General features: G+C 39.9%; 1 protein-coding gene across 1 annotated transcript in view; it reads left to right on the top strand.

The window, feature by feature from the left end:
• Positions 1-15,907, top strand: part of AK9 (adenylate kinase 9) — a 144,099-nt gene that overhangs the window by 18,997 nt on the left and 109,195 nt on the right. Inside the window, exons 6-7 of the mRNA XM_063096676.1 lie at positions 6,354-6,466; positions 9,991-10,179. Coding sequence (XP_062952746.1) covers positions 6,354-6,466; positions 9,991-10,179 — 302 coding nt within the window. The remainder of the gene's footprint in view (positions 1-6,353; positions 6,467-9,990; positions 10,180-15,907) is intronic.

The raw sequence follows: 15,907 nt of genomic DNA, 5'->3' as shown, positions 1-15,907 counted from the left end.
GTCTATACTACCCAAAGTGATATACAAATTCAATGCAATCCCCATCAAAATTCCAATGACATTTTTCTCAGAAATGGAAAGAACTATCCAGACATTTATATGGAATAATAAAAGATCACGCATAGCCAAAGCAATGCTGAGCAAAAAAAATAAAGCTGGAGGCATAATACTACCTGACTTTAAGCTATACTACAAAGCTATAATAACCAAAACAGTATGGTACTGGCATAAAAACGGACACATTGATCAATGGAATAGAATAGAGAATCCAGAAATCAACCCACACACTTACTGCCATCTGATCTTTGACAAAGGCACCAAGCCTATTCACTGGCGAAGGGACTGCCTCTTCAGCAAATGGTGCTGGAATAACTGGATATCCATATGCAGGAGAATGAAACTAGACCCATACTTCGCACCATGTACTAAAATCATCTCAAAATGGATTAAAGATTTAAATATACACCCTGAAACAATACAATTTCTTAAAGAAAGCATAGGAGTAACACTTCAGGAAATAGGACTGGACACAGACTTCATGAATATGACCCCAATAGCACAGGAAACCAAAGGAAAAATAAACAAATGGGATTATATCAAACTATAAAGCTTCTTCACAGCAAAAGAAACAATTAACAGAGTTAAAAGACAACCAACAGGGTGGGAGAAAATATTTGCAATATATACATCAGACAAAGGATTAATATCCAGAATATATAAGGAACTCAAACAACTTTACAAGAAAAAAACAAGCAACCCAATTAAAAAATGGGCAAAAGAGCTAAGTAGGCATTTCTCTAAGGAAGATATACAAATGGCCAACAGACATATGAAAAAATGCTCAACATCACTCAGCATCCGGAAAATGCAAATCAAAACCACACTGAGATACCATCTAACCCCAGTTAGGATGGCTAAAATCCAAAAGACTCTGAACGATAAATGCTGGCGAGGTTGTGGAGAAAAAGGAACTCTCATACATTGTTGGTGGGACTGCAAAATGGTGCAGCCTCTATGGAAAATGGTATGGAGGTTCCTCAAACAATTGCAGATAGATCTACCATACGACCCAGCTATCCCATTGCTGGGAATATACCCAGAGGTATGGAAATCATCAAGTCGAAGGTATACCTGTTCCCCCATGTTCATTGCAGCACTCTTTACAATAGCCAAGAGTTGGAACCAGCCGAAATGTCCATCATCAGATGAGTGGATATGGAAAATGTGGTATATCTACACAATGGAATACTACTCAGCTATAAAAACGAATGAAATACTGCCATTTGCAACAACATGGATGGACCTTGAGAGAATTATATTAAGTGAAACAAGTCAGGCATAGAAAGAGAAATACCACATGTTCTCACTTATTGGTGGGAGCTAAAAATTAATATATAAATTCACACACACACACACACACACACACACACACACACACACACAACAACAACCGGGCTGGCGGGGGGAAGAAGATATAACAACCACAATTACTTGAAGTTGAGACGACAAGCAAACAGAGTGGACATTGGTGGCGGGGGGGGAGGGAGGAGGGAGGGAGGTTTTGGTGATGGGGAGCAATAATCATCCACAATGTATATTGACAAAATAATATTAAAAAAAAAAACACCTCATCTTGAAAAAAAAGAAAAAAGAAGAGGAAATGTGTAGAGATTTGCAAATGTGTAATACCATGACATTCTTCTTATTATTTTTGTTTTTAAATATGCACATTATTTTGCATTAAAATATGTTATTTATAATATATAATAGATTTATAAAAAAAAAATTTGTATTAGGAAACAATTCAAAGAAAGTACCAAGATTAATATAAAGATCCCCCACCGCATGAGTCTGTCACCCAGCTTCAACCGTGACAATTTTCGTCTAATCTTATTTTATCTATACCTCTGCCTACTCCCCCTCCTAATCTGTTTTATTTTGAAGGTAACTCGTATCAGTTTATCTGTAAATTTTTTGGTATGTATCTCTAAAAGATAAGGACTCAAACCTATTATCACATTATCATTATCACACCTTAAATAATAACTCCTTGATATCAACTACTAACCAGTCTGTGTCATATTTCACTAATTGCCTCATAGATATTTTTTTAGTTGTCGTGTTTTGGGTTTGTTTTTTTTTAAGGGGGATCCAACCAAGTTTCACATATTGCAATGAATTGGTGTGTCTCAAGTCTCTTTTAATCCGTAAGTTTCCCCTACCTCTTTCCATCTCCTCGTGTCTTCTTTGTTGAAGAAACTGGTTATTTGTCTTGGAGAGTTATCCACATTTTGGATTTGGCTGATTGCATCGCCTGGTATCATTTCGTGTGTTCCTCTGTCCACAGTACTTCCTGTGCACTGGTGCTTGTCCCAGGAGCTAGCAGAGGAAAGGTGATATAAACCATTTCTTGAGACTGAGGGCCACACTATCCCCATTTGCTTGCATTACCATGTTCTAGGCATGCACAACTGGGCCAAGTTAAAGGCTGCAGTGGAGATAGGACCCAAAGCCCCTTCTGCCCAGTCTCCCCTCACCCAGCCTGTAGCATCCCCAAAGGAATTTTTTTCTGGAACCTCGCACTCTGCTAAACACAGTTCAAAAGTCTGTGCTTAAATTCTCAGTAAGGATTCTCATTCTGATGTTTAGTTGTACCCAATAGTCAAGTAGAAGGTAGAGGTGAAATTGGAAGTGAAGGGTTTTCAAAACCCGGCTACAAACTTGAGTCAAGGGCTGGTTGAGGTTGGATAATTGGTGACTCCAAAACCCCTATACAGATGTATGCTGCTAGGGATACTGCACAGTAGAGTATTGCCAAATTTAATCTAAATTTTTTTCTGTATCAGAGTCCGTTTATACTTGGAGCTTCCATTGCCAATTAAAAGAACCGACATAATCTTTAATTATAATCTTTTTATTCACAACCCATCATCAATGTTGGCCTTTAACCAAAATCAGCTTCTGAGAACTACATCCTCACCAGAGAGAAAAAGGTAGAGGCAATGCCTGGGCATCTTGAAAAGCTCCTCTCTGCATCCTGCTTCCAAATCCTAGAAAAACTCATTGTCCCCAGTGAATGATGGACAGCCACAGTCTGGGCACTCCCTGCTCCAGGTGTATCACATGGTACATGGTCTTGCAAGTCATTGGTCATCAATGTGTCCACTCATGTCAGTCTGGCCTGAGGTCAGATGGGTAGCAGGGCTGGCTGGACACAAAGCTACCTGATGTCTCTGAATCTCTCATCACTTCAAACTGAAAGCCTTAGCCTGCCGTATTCAGTTTTATGGAAATAGGGAATGTTTTCTCCTTCCCACTTTGCCAAGAAATGGGGGCAAAGTAATGGTATTGGCCTGGACCTGTTGAATTCCCCTAGACAGTCTTTTTTCTACTGGTTGGGGTCATGCAGGCTGGACAGTTGCCTACAAAGTGCCTGCTCTGCTATGAAAGCATGTGCAGAGCCTCCCAGCAAGGAGAACTGGCACAGGGGTCACCATTCCTCCACCTCCAGCATGGGGGGAGAGGTGGGAGGACTTTGTAACAGTCTCAAGAAGATATGGGGAAGGGAAGGGGAGTTCCCTGTCTGTGCTTCCATACTTGCACATGTCTCGGGGATTCAGGAAGTTGATAGTATGCTTGGCAGCTCTGTTCTGTTTACTAAGCAGTGTCCCCCTGAGATCTTCCCAGATTGGGTCTAGAGGACTAGGTTATTCCACTCTACATCTGCCATGGTGGGACAAACTTAAATAACATAACTGTCTTTCATAAAAAGAGAATAGAGCTGTAGTTACTAGAGGTAGGAAAGGGCGAGGGTGAGGGGGGCTAGAGAGAAATTGGTTAATGGACACAAAGAATGATTACATTTTGTAATGATGAACATGTTAATTATCCTGATTTGATCATCATACATTGTGCACAGGTATTGATATTCAACTCTGTGCCCCACAAATATGTTTAATCAATTATTTTTCAATTAAAAAAAAGAGTTGAGCAAGTCTGCTGGATTTAAATATAAATATATAAAGTTGAATTTCTATGCACTAGCAACAAACAGAATATATAATTTTAGAATATTTTAATTAGTATCAAAAATATAAATTCTCAAAGAACAAATTTTATAAAAATTGCTGAAGATCTTATGGAGAAAATTATAAAATCTTATTTTAAATCATTAATAAAGGCCCAAATCCCAAAGGAGAGAGATTCTTTGCTCTTGGACTAGAAGACTCAATATTGTAAAGATGTAAATTCTCCACAAATTGGCCTGTAGATTCAAAGCAATACGAATCTATATCCCAGAAGTTTTGTTTTTGTTTGTTTTAGTGCTGACACTGACAAACTATACCAAGAAATGGGTTAAGGGACACAAAACAGCTAGTTAAGAAAAATAAGCTCTATTGATGTACAGTTGAGCTAGGCATCTATAACCAACAATAATTTACTGCATGCCATCAAATGAATAGAAGAGAGGAGACTGAATATTCTCAACACAAAGACATGATTATGTTTTGTAGTGATGAATAGGATAATTATCCTGACTTGCTCATCACACATTGTACACAGGTATTGATACTCAACTTTGTACCCCACAAATATGTATAATCAATTTCATTTCAATAAAAAAAGAAAATATATTTAAATAAATAAGAAAACATAACTGTCTATTCCACACCTCCTCCCATAGATACACCTGTAGGGGTTTGGATGTGATGATACCAAACACTGCTCAATGAGTAGAGCCTCAAAATCCATTGCTCAGAACATTCAGATCCAAATATTGGCCTATTGGAGAAAGCCATATCCCATGGAAACAACTCATTCTTCTGTTGCTTACACCAGGAAAGAGATCAAGAATGAAATTCATTCAGATACACGTGAACCCCTGAGGTTCAGTATTTCTGCAAATAGTAGGACTTGGAATGCCTACTAGCTCTCCAGGCAGTGGCAGTGGTTGTAGCCACATGCAGGGTGTTGGAGAGCACAGGAAACCAGAGCATCTCTCTGTGATCCACTTGGGCTTAACAGATGATGTTGCGTAGTGTTGCCAGCATGTGGAATGGGAGGGAGGTATTTTGTAATCCACTGTTGCTGAGAAGGGGAGGTCAAGGACTCTGGAGACAGACTAGTCTCTGCAATGGTCCAATCAGGAGAAGTGAGTTGAGCAAGGGTTGAATTCCATCTGGGGCTAGGCTGTGCGGTCCCTTTCACCACAGCACCCACTATCACAATGTGTCAGACCAGGGCTAAATGCCAGCCATCACATCCTTGAGGGACTGGGCAAAGTCTTGAAAACAAATTCAAATAAGGTTGATAATCAAGTAGGGGGTAGATTAACAACAACAGCGAAGATGCCAAACCACATGAGGGGAGTGTGGAACCAGGAAAGCAAAATTTAGGAACAACAGGAGGAGGCAAGCAGAGAGGGTGTTATCCGGTCCCTGTGATGGTGCCAATGCATGCAGTAGCTACATTCTGGCAGGGGTGTGCTGGACTCATTTAAAGAGCCTTAAATAGGGTGGATGCTTTGGGACACCACACTATTTCAAATATCGCAACACAGCACATAGATGAGCCAAGTTGGAAACTAAGGATAATAGCAAGACAAAAGGGAATCATGACTGTAGCTCATATATCCAAAACCAATGTCTCCCTTTCTGTCTTTTGAAGTTAAAATACCTAGGATTGCTTCTCTGGATAGTGTCAAACACATAGCACAAAGTAATGTATTTGAAAAAAGCTTAGAATTTAGCATGTGCCTAAGCATTTAATTAAATTTTGGATTATCATGATGGTTGTTGGTCTGCTTTGTTAAAATAAAAGCCAATAGATATGCTAAGCTAAAATCATATTGATAATGTTCTGTTTCTTAAACTGCATGGTGGGTACATGGGTGTTTTATTACTCTCTATAACACACATAAACACCATATACATATATATTCTATTATATTATGAAACATTAATTTAAGAAAGAAAATAATATGCTGTGTAATCCCTATAATAAACCTTTACTCATCATATGAGCGTTCCTAACACGAGTTAAAAGAATTACTAGCGTGGAATTTCCTTCCATAGGCATGTTATCTGTCTAAAATAATTTGTTTTGAAATTTTTAAAGGTGTCTTCTCCTAGCCCAATGATTTCTTTTTATTATCAGAAAAAACATTATTCACAGTTACACCTCATGTGGCAATAACCTTAACTGTTAATTAAAAAATGTTGACAGGTGACTTTATGACTTGAATTAATATTCTTCAATAAATAGATGATATTTTATAAAGTAATAATAATAAAACCATGCTCTTGTATATTGATAATATTATAAAACTTTCAAAATTATACTTTCCTCTACAGGTTATATTATCACTGAAATACCATCACTTTCACAGGATGCCATGACTACTTTGCAGCAAATACAATTACTCAAAAACTTAAAATTGAAACCTGATATTATAATCAATATTAAGGTAAGAATATCAGTTGTTTTTCTAGTATAGTAAACCTTCTATTTGATAGAATTCTATTTGAAAACATTTGAGGAATGTTTTCCAAATTTTGGAGTAGTTATGGAACTACTAAGTAATTTATGCATCAATCACAGGGGTTGAGTTATATTTTCTTATATTTCTGTGCTTTTGGACCTTAAGCACTATCTACATGAAACACTTTCTTGCCTCTTCACCAGGCTTAATCACAGCCATCCTTTGATAGTTAGTTCCAGTATCATCTCTTCAGGACTTTCCCCAGACAACCACTCCTCCATACACCTCTCTGTCTTTCTCTCTCTTCTTCATTGTCCATTTTCCTCCTCAACTGTCACACTTGAAGGTAGGAACCGGTGCCTAATGACACCTGATAAGTGTACCAATTAAAGAAAATGAAAGAACAGACAAAATGACTTTGATGTATGAATGTTAAAGAACACTACTACATTGGTTAAGAGTCAAGGCTGAGTTCTGTGCCCAATTCTCTCCTTTATTAACTGTTAGAATTAGGCAAATCAGATTTAGAAGGCTCAATTTCCTCTTTACAGAAATGCTAATAGCTGCCTCATGGGGTGGTGATAAGAATCCAGAAAGGTGATGTCTACTTACAATGTGAAAATGAATGATAAGCTTTTGTATTCCTAGCCTGCCTGGCTCCCCAAAGGGTTAATGACAGCTCAAAATAAATTAGCTGATTCTCAGCTCACGTGTTGGGACCCAGTGGAGTGTCAGGGTCAGCTCTGAGAGGGAGGTGGCCTTTGCAGTGCTGAACGTGATAGCATTTGCAGCCCGGCCATAGCTCATGGCCATGGCCTATCAAAGTCCCAAGTAAACTTGAAAATGTCATTCATGTGAACTGTGCACAATGGAGAGAAGAGAGGATCTCAAACAACGTACTGAAACCAAATATAAAGTCTAAAATACATCAAATAGGAAATTAAGGCTGGTGGAAAGAGAGCACACAGATACACAGACTGAAAGGCCCCAAATGCTTATTAAATGTGGGTCATAATGGTGCCTTCTTGCTGTGTGTCCTCACATGGTGGAGTGAGAGAGCTCTTTGGGGTCCCTTATATAAGGGCACTAATCCCATATCACTAAATTCCTAATCACACCCTAATATGATCCCCTTAAGAATGAGGATTTCAACATTGAATCTGGGGAGGACACAAATATTCAGACCATAGCCTAAGACCACAAGTTCTGTTGAATTAGGGCCCACCCTAATGACTTCATCTTAACTTAATTACCTCTTCAAAGACCCTGTCTCCAAATACAGTCCTACATTCTGGAGGACTGGGGTTAGGACTTTAATATATGAATTTGGGGGAAACCATTCAGCCCATACCAACCAAGTTTCATTACCATACACGTTATTGTCCTTGCCTCATTTATTTAACTGACTTAAAACTCAGATGTATAGACACACACACACACACACACACACACACACACACACACCAATCAATCAATCAGTCAATTTGGTTTGATGAGCCAAAATAAAAAAGGGAAAATGTGACCAGTTGTAAAATTCACATTGTCCGTGGGAAGACAAGCCATTCCTCAGGAAAAACAACTCTCACTGGAAATATCTTACATAGGTCCTAATAGAAGAGACTGCTTAATGTAGTGAATGAAGTCTGTAACCCCATTTGTATCGTAAGAGGGATAGTGAGTGTCCTGTGGCAGTTTCCACAGGGTTACCAGAGGGTAATCAGAGGGTCTAAGTGAGACACAAGTCAGTGAAACACACCCTTTTCTGGTGGCTTGGCCTTATTTGGAGATAAGCCTGGGTTTTCTAGAGCAGAAGTACTTAGTCTGGAATCCGTGAATCTCTAAGCATCCATGAGCCTCCTGAAATTACATGCAAAATTTTATGTGTATGTGCATTTTTCTGAAGCAAAAGCCTATGGCTTTCATCATATGCTAAAGGGGTATTCCTACAAAAAATGGGCAAGGGCCAGCAATCTACTAGAGCAGGAGTTCTCAGAGTGCAGTCACAGAGTCAATAGCATCAGCAGCACCCAGAAGCTTGTTAGAAATGCAAATTCTCAGGCGCCAGTCCAGAACTAAGAACCAGAAACTGTGGGGGTGGTGCCCAGCTCTTGGTGTAGCAAAGCCCTCCAGATGACCCTGATGCCTGCTAGAGTTTGAGGACCATTGCTCTGAGAAACATCCTCTAGACTCACTGTCTTATCAATCACTTCCTGCAAATGAAAACAGGAGACAGCTGAAGGTGATAGTTTTTGTCAAGGACCCAGAATGTGGGTATCCTGGGTTGTAAATACACACATTTTTAAAATTACCTGAATGGATTGAAAACCTTTTCGTGAAAAATTAGAAAGCCTAAATAAAAGTCTTGCCTCAATAAATACCCATCTCTTCTCCATGTAGAGGTGGCATAAAGAAATCAGAAAATGAGCAAGGAAGGTTCCAAAGTTCCTTGTTTCCTTTGTTTCTCAAAGTGTGGTACATGAACTGTCAGCATCAGAATCACTGAGGATGCTTGTGAAAGTGTCTAAGCCTTGCTCTGAACTTAATAAATTTCAAAGAGGAGCAGAAATCTACTTAGCAAGCTTTCCAGATGAGTCATATACAGTTACACCTTAATGAGAACCACTGCCATAGAATATTATCCAGAAGTTTTTTAATACTGAAAAATATTCAGAGCAGGATTTACATCCCCAAACCATCGTTATTAATTAACGTGCCCACAGAGCATGGACTGTGGATTAGATGGCCTCATTCCAAGTTGGAGTTCCTCCATTGTATGACATTGTAATCTGAGGCCAGTCTCTTAACCTGCCAGAACTGTACTTCTCTGATCTGCAAAAAGGCTTTAATCAAAGTGTTAAATTACTTATCTTACAGGGTTAGTTTGAGAATTAAGTAAAATTGCACATGTGAAAGCACTTTGAAATAAGAAAATTACGTATAGACTTTGGTTTTGGCTTTTTTTACTATCTGGACTCAGTTTTCTCATTTAGGAAATTTTAAAGTTAGGCTAGAATAGATGATCTTTCAGGTCCCATTCATGACTGGAATTTTATGAAATACTTGACCAATAAAACTGTAAATAATAGTAAATATTGCAAATACACAAAAATTTTTGTTGGAAATATGTAGATTTTGCCCCCATTTTTCTTCATTTTTATTCTTTTCATAGTAATCGTATAGAATCCTCCTGTACCTTTGCAAACTAAATGGATCTTCTATTCTGTTTCTCTATTCTTTCTACTTTTCTTCTAACCTCTTTCTTCATGTGAAAACTTCTGATACTTCCTCCCATATATTAATTTTGGACAAATAAAAATGTTGGCACAGAATGAAAGTTGTGTCCGTGCCTCTCTTGGCATGTAGTGAAATCTGATGCAAAATGCCAGTCACAATATTACGTTTGCTCAAGTTTTTAAGGAATTTTTTGGTTTAATGTATCACCTAATATATGAATAGGAATTAAAGGCATATTCAAATGTTTTAAGTGTTTTAATAATGTTGTTTCTTAGTGCACTGACTATGATTTATGCCAAAGAGTTTCCGGGCAAAGACAGCACAGTAGTACGGGATACATATACACTAGAGATCAGTGGGATCCTGAAGTCATTGAGAGTCGTAGGAAAAGGAAGAAAGAAGCCCAAAAAGAAGGAAAAGTAGAAGAGGAAGGAGAAGAGGAAGAAGAGCAAGAAGAAGAAGAGGTAATATCCCAAAAAGTCATTACCATATACTGTACTTTTAAAATTGGCTATAATTAATTTAAATGATAGCATGGATAACAAAAAATAGCAGATGCTAGAAAAAGTTACATTTCCTTTAAATTTTTATTGAGTCTAGAGGAAATAAGCAAAAATATTTCATGTTTTCAAAAACTATTAGATCATAATCTTGATGTCAAGTTTAACCTTCCTGTCAGCATAAATGTCCCTCTACATTCTGACAGGTAGTGTGCTACATTTTACAGCAACAGAGTCATTGGTCTCCTATTCTGTGTCAAGCACTATGCAAGATAGAATGAGTTAGAACAATAAAAGACAAAGTATAATATGGGGAGCAAAGTAGCCCAGGCATAATTCAATTTGTGTTGCTAATACAACCCTGATTCCAAACTCTGACAAAGAGAGCACATGAAAGGAATTCTATAGCCCAACTTCACATATACATATTGTTACAACAATCTTAAAGTAAATACTAGTAAACATAATGCAATAGGGCATCGAAAGAATCTTCTACCATGTCTTAAAGAGGAAAATTTGATATTAAGAACTCTGTTAACAGGCGATGGGCTAGATTTGGCCCACCAGTATGAAATGAACCATAGTTTGCCAATACCTGTTCTAGTGAAATGTGCCTACGACTGAGTATTTCTATTAGAGGTTAGACTCTCCGAAGGCAGATGTTAACTTATAGATGGATACATTGCAAATCATTTGTCCAGTAGAAGAGATAACCTCCAAAGGTCACAGTTTTGTTGCCCTATAGGACATTAAGCATTTTATTTCACTGATTATAAATACTTCCGCTTTGCCATCCTGCTGGTTCCCTCACTAATGAGTTAAATAAATCTTTGACATGGGTTCCTTCATTTTAAAAAACTGTTAACATAATAAAGCCCATTTAGAAACATAAAATAACCTTACTTGTGCAAATAAAGCATTAGCTAATAACCCAGCGTCTAATTCATATTTTTTAAAAGAAGGGAAAACTTCGTAGCAAATAGGAATAAAAGTGTGTCACTGTAGCATGAATAAAGCATACTATCTTAAATTAAAGCCAGTGTAGCACTCATATGGTGAGGTCCAGGGGTCCCAACTCACTTCATTTCTGGGGCCAGATGGGTTATGTCAATTGGTGATGTCAGCCAGGGATACAATCGAAGAGTGGACTAGGGCAGGCTAGGGCTGCACCGTCCAGTATGGTAACCACCAGCTCCACGTGGCTATTTAAATTTAAATTAATTAAAATTGTGTGGAATTTAAAATTTAGTTTCTTAGTAGCACTAGTCATCTTTCAAGTCCTCAGTGGCCACATATGGCTGTGTCTTCCTAATTGAACAGCTCAGATACAGAACATTTCCATTATAGCAGAAAGTTCCATGGGACAGTCACGAAGCGCATGCCCCTCTTCAGAGTACGCTAGTGGCAGTGCCATGTTCAGAAGTTAGATGAGTAGACTGGCTGCCCATTCAGGATGATTATGCATGGAAGTGTGTTCATCCTGACCTACACACAAATCTAAACAATCTCCCTGAGGAGTTTCAAGATGGCGGCGGCTGCGGCGGCTGGCCCGGACTAGCTGAGGTGGAAAAGGCAGCCACTGGGCCTCAGGCAGCCGGGAAACTTGTGGGCCTTCCTCTGGCCATCTCTTAAGGGAGGACTGCTGCTGCTGGCCGGTCGTGGGGGCTCAACGCCACTTTGCCCCCGGCAGGAGAGGCTGCCTCATTTACAGGCAACAGCTTTGAAGTGTGGAGCAGGAAAAGAACTGATTCTTAGCTGCAAAAGCGAGTCTTGAAACAGGGAACACGGCGCCAGGGCTGCTGTGGATGCAGCCAGGATCCCGGAGGCTGGGGCCGCACTGAAGGCGGCCAGCTGCCCTATTCAGGATTCGAGGTTTCAGGCCGGCATTAAAGAAGATTCCTGGGAGCGCCCGAGGCGGCAGCGCCGAGAACACGGAAGGCAACAAACCAGAGACAGAGCGAGCGCCCGACCTGGCACAGCACTGTGAGTGATCCCTGGCACAGCTCTGTTCGGGGGGTGGATGCCCACGCGGCTCCCGCCTGCACCACCAGGCCACTCACTGCCACGGTGCTGCCTCCATTTTCCCAGGTGCGGGCAGCTCCGCCCTGCTCGGCCATCACTGAGCCCATTTGCTTGGCCTGGCGCGGGGCTTTCCGGACCCTGCGGGCCGGCCTCCTCTCCCACTCCCTCCGCGGTTCTCTGGCGGGGCTGGGGGTGTGGGGCATCCCGACCAGTGTTGGGAGGGCTAGGAAGTACGGGCGGGCCGACTGTCACTCCACCACACCCTGGACTCCGGCCCCGGTAAACTTCCTGTTACTGGGAGGCAGATACCATCTCTGCGACCACCAGTTTGGAAAAAAGCCTAACGAATTTCTGGTTGGGAATAGTGTGGTAGGAGAGTTCCCAGGTCCGCTTGAACCTGCCGGAGAGCAGGCTGCAGGTGGGCACTAGACTCGGTTTATACCGGGGGGATACAAAGGTGAACAAGACCCGAGAAAGATCTACACAGTGCTACAAAGGCACCCAGAGAGACCGGTCGTCTGTGCCTAGCAGAAACCTGGTAGACTTCCTGGGCGAGGCGGTGCTGAGCAGGGTCTTGAAGGCCCAGCTGATAGACGAGGGGTGCAGAAGACACACCCCAGCCCAGCACAGTGTGCACAGAGGGGGGAGACGTGCGGCCAGGGAGGCGGAGACTCGACAGAAACCATACACCCGGTGGGGTCGCCACTGCACGATCTAACAGCCTGGGCCAGAGCACACGGAACGGGGAGAAGTCCTGTACAGAAAGTGAAAGCTCAACAGAGATCACACACCCTGTGGTACGTGATCCACCAGCCCAGCAGAGTACAAGCTGACCAGAAAGGTGGATCCCCGGAGAAGCCCAAGACCCGAGGCAACCACACACACAAGACACTAGAGGCCAACTGAGCAGTCACGGCGGGAGCCATACCAAATTGGCAACCACAGCAACATCCTAGTTAGTCATTAGTCTCAAACCGGTGGACTGTGAAACCCCCTGCCACAATGAATAAACACCAAAAAAAAGACACCAGAAATACAAAAAATCAAGAAAGTACACCACCAAAAGTTAATAAATCTCATACTCTAGATCCTATAGAACAAGAAGCCCTTGAAATAACTGACAAGGAATTTCGAGTGATAATTCTAAGGAAACTGAATGAGATACAAGAAAACTCAGCTAGACATCATGATGAAATGAGGAAAAGTATACAGGATCTGAAAGAGGAAATATACAAGGAAATCAATGTCCTGAAAAAAAATGTAGCAGAACTTGCTGAACTGAAGAAGTTATTCAGCGAAATAAAAAACACAATGGAGAGTTTAACCAGCAGGCTTGTCGAAGTTGAAGAGAGAACCTCTGAACTTGAAGATGGGCTGTTTGAAATAACACAAGCAGACAAAAAGAAAGAAAAAAGAATCAAGGACATGGAAGAAAATCTGAGAGAGATATCAGACAACCTCAAGCGCTCAAATATCCGAGTCATGGGTATTCCAGAAGGGGAGGAAAATGGAGATTCCATTGAAAACATATTCAACAAAATAGTGGCAGAAAACTTCCCAGGTATAGGAAAAATCACAGATCTTCAGATCCAGGAAGCTCAACGATCTCCAAACGTATTCAACCCAAAAAGGCCTTCTCCAAGACATGTCATAGTCAAATTGGCAAAACTCAGAGACAAAGAGAGAATCTTAAAAGCTACAAGAGAGAAGCGTCAAATCACTTATAAGGGAGCCCCAATCAGGTTAACATCAGACTTTTCATCACAAACCCTAAAAGCTAGAAAGGAATGGGATGATATTTTCAAAATACTAAAAGACAAAGATTGCCAGCCAAGAATACTCTACCCTGCAAGGCTATCCTTCCGAAATGAGGGGCAAATAGTATATTTCTCAGACAAACAAAAACTGCGGGAGTTCACTACCACAAGACCACCCTTACAAGAAATCCTCAAGGGAGTACTGGGTTTGGTTCCTGAAAAATAACTACCACTGCCATAAAAACCTAAGAAAAATCTAAACCCGCTAGTACAATAAAAATGGCATTCATGAAGAGAAAACAAGCTAACAAAAACACTATCTACAACCTAAGGAACCAACAAACAAAGAAACCAAACAGTAAATCAGAAAGCAAGGAACAAAAGACACCTAAGACAACCAAACAACCAATAAAATGCTAGGAATAAATCAACACCTTTCAATAACAACTCTTAACGTTAAAGGCTTAAATTCCCCAATTAAAAGACACAGACTGGCTGACTGGATCAAAAAGCAGGACCCAACTATATGCTGCCTACAAGAGACCCACCTCACCCATCAAGATTCACACAGACTAAGAGTGAAAGGATGGAAAAAGATTTACCATGCAAACAGAAAAGAAAAACGAGCTGGAGTGGCTATTCTTATATCTGACAAAATAGACTTTAAACTAAAAACCATAAAAAGAGACAATGAGGGACACTACTTAATGATAAAAGGACTGATCCATCAAGAAGACATAACAAACATAAATATTTACGCACCCAATGTTGGAGCAGCCAGATTTATAAAACAAACTCTATTAGACCTAAAGAAGGAAATAGACACTAATACCATAATAGCAGGGGACCTGAACACTCCACTGTCAATATTAGACAGATCATCTAGGCAAAGAATCAGTAGAGAAACACAAGATCTAAACAAGACTCTAGACCAATTGGAATTGGCAGATATCTACAGAACATTCCACCCAACAACCTCAGAATATTCATTCTTCTCAGCAGCACATGGATCATTCTCCAGGATAGATCACATATTAGGTCACAAATCAACTCTCAATAAATTCAAAAAAATTGGAATTATCCCATGTATCTTCTCAGACCACAATGGATTAAAACTAGAAATTAATAACAAACAAAACTCTGGAAACTATACAAACACATGGAAATTAAACAGCATTCTACTTAATGACATATGGGTCCAAGAAGAAATCAAGCAGGAAATCAAAAAGTTTATTGAAATTAATGAAAACAATGATACATCATACCAAAACCTGTGGGATACTGCAAAAGCAGTATTGAGGGGAAAATTTATTGCATTAAATGCTCACTTCAGAAGAATGGAAAGATGGCAAGTGAACAACCTAACACTTCACCTTAAAGAACTAGAAAAACAAGAACAATCCAATCCTAAAGTTAGCAGACGGAAAGAAATCATTAAGATCAGAGCAGAACTGAATGAAATTGAAAACCAAAAAACAATTCAAAAGATCAACGAATCAAAAAGTTGGTTTTTTGAAAAGATAAATAAAATTGACAAACCATTAGCATGGCTAACAAAAAAAAGAAGAGAGAAGACTCAAATAACAAAAATTAGAAATGAAAAAGGCGATATTACAACTGATTCATCTGAAATACAAGGAATCATTCGAGACTACTATAAACAACTATACGCCAACAAATTTGAAAATCTGGAGGAAATGGATAAATTTCTGGACACACACAAGCTCCCAAAACTGAACCGTGAAGACGTAGAAAATTTGAACAGACCAATAACAATAAAGGAGATTGAAGCTGTTATCAGAAGGCTCCCAACAAAGAAAAGCCCAGGACCAGATGGATTCACAGCAGAATTTTACCAAACATTCAAAGAGGAATTGACACCGATTCTTTACAAACTATTCCAAAAGATTGAA

Source organism: Cynocephalus volans, chromosome 5 (genome assembly GCF_027409185.1).
Source record: "Cynocephalus volans isolate mCynVol1 chromosome 5, mCynVol1.pri, whole genome shotgun sequence".
NCBI classification, from domain to species: domain Eukaryota; kingdom Metazoa; phylum Chordata; class Mammalia; order Dermoptera; family Cynocephalidae; genus Cynocephalus; species Cynocephalus volans.
The sequence above is the reverse complement of the archived record's forward strand: the minus strand, read 5'-3'. Positions and strand labels throughout refer to the sequence as shown.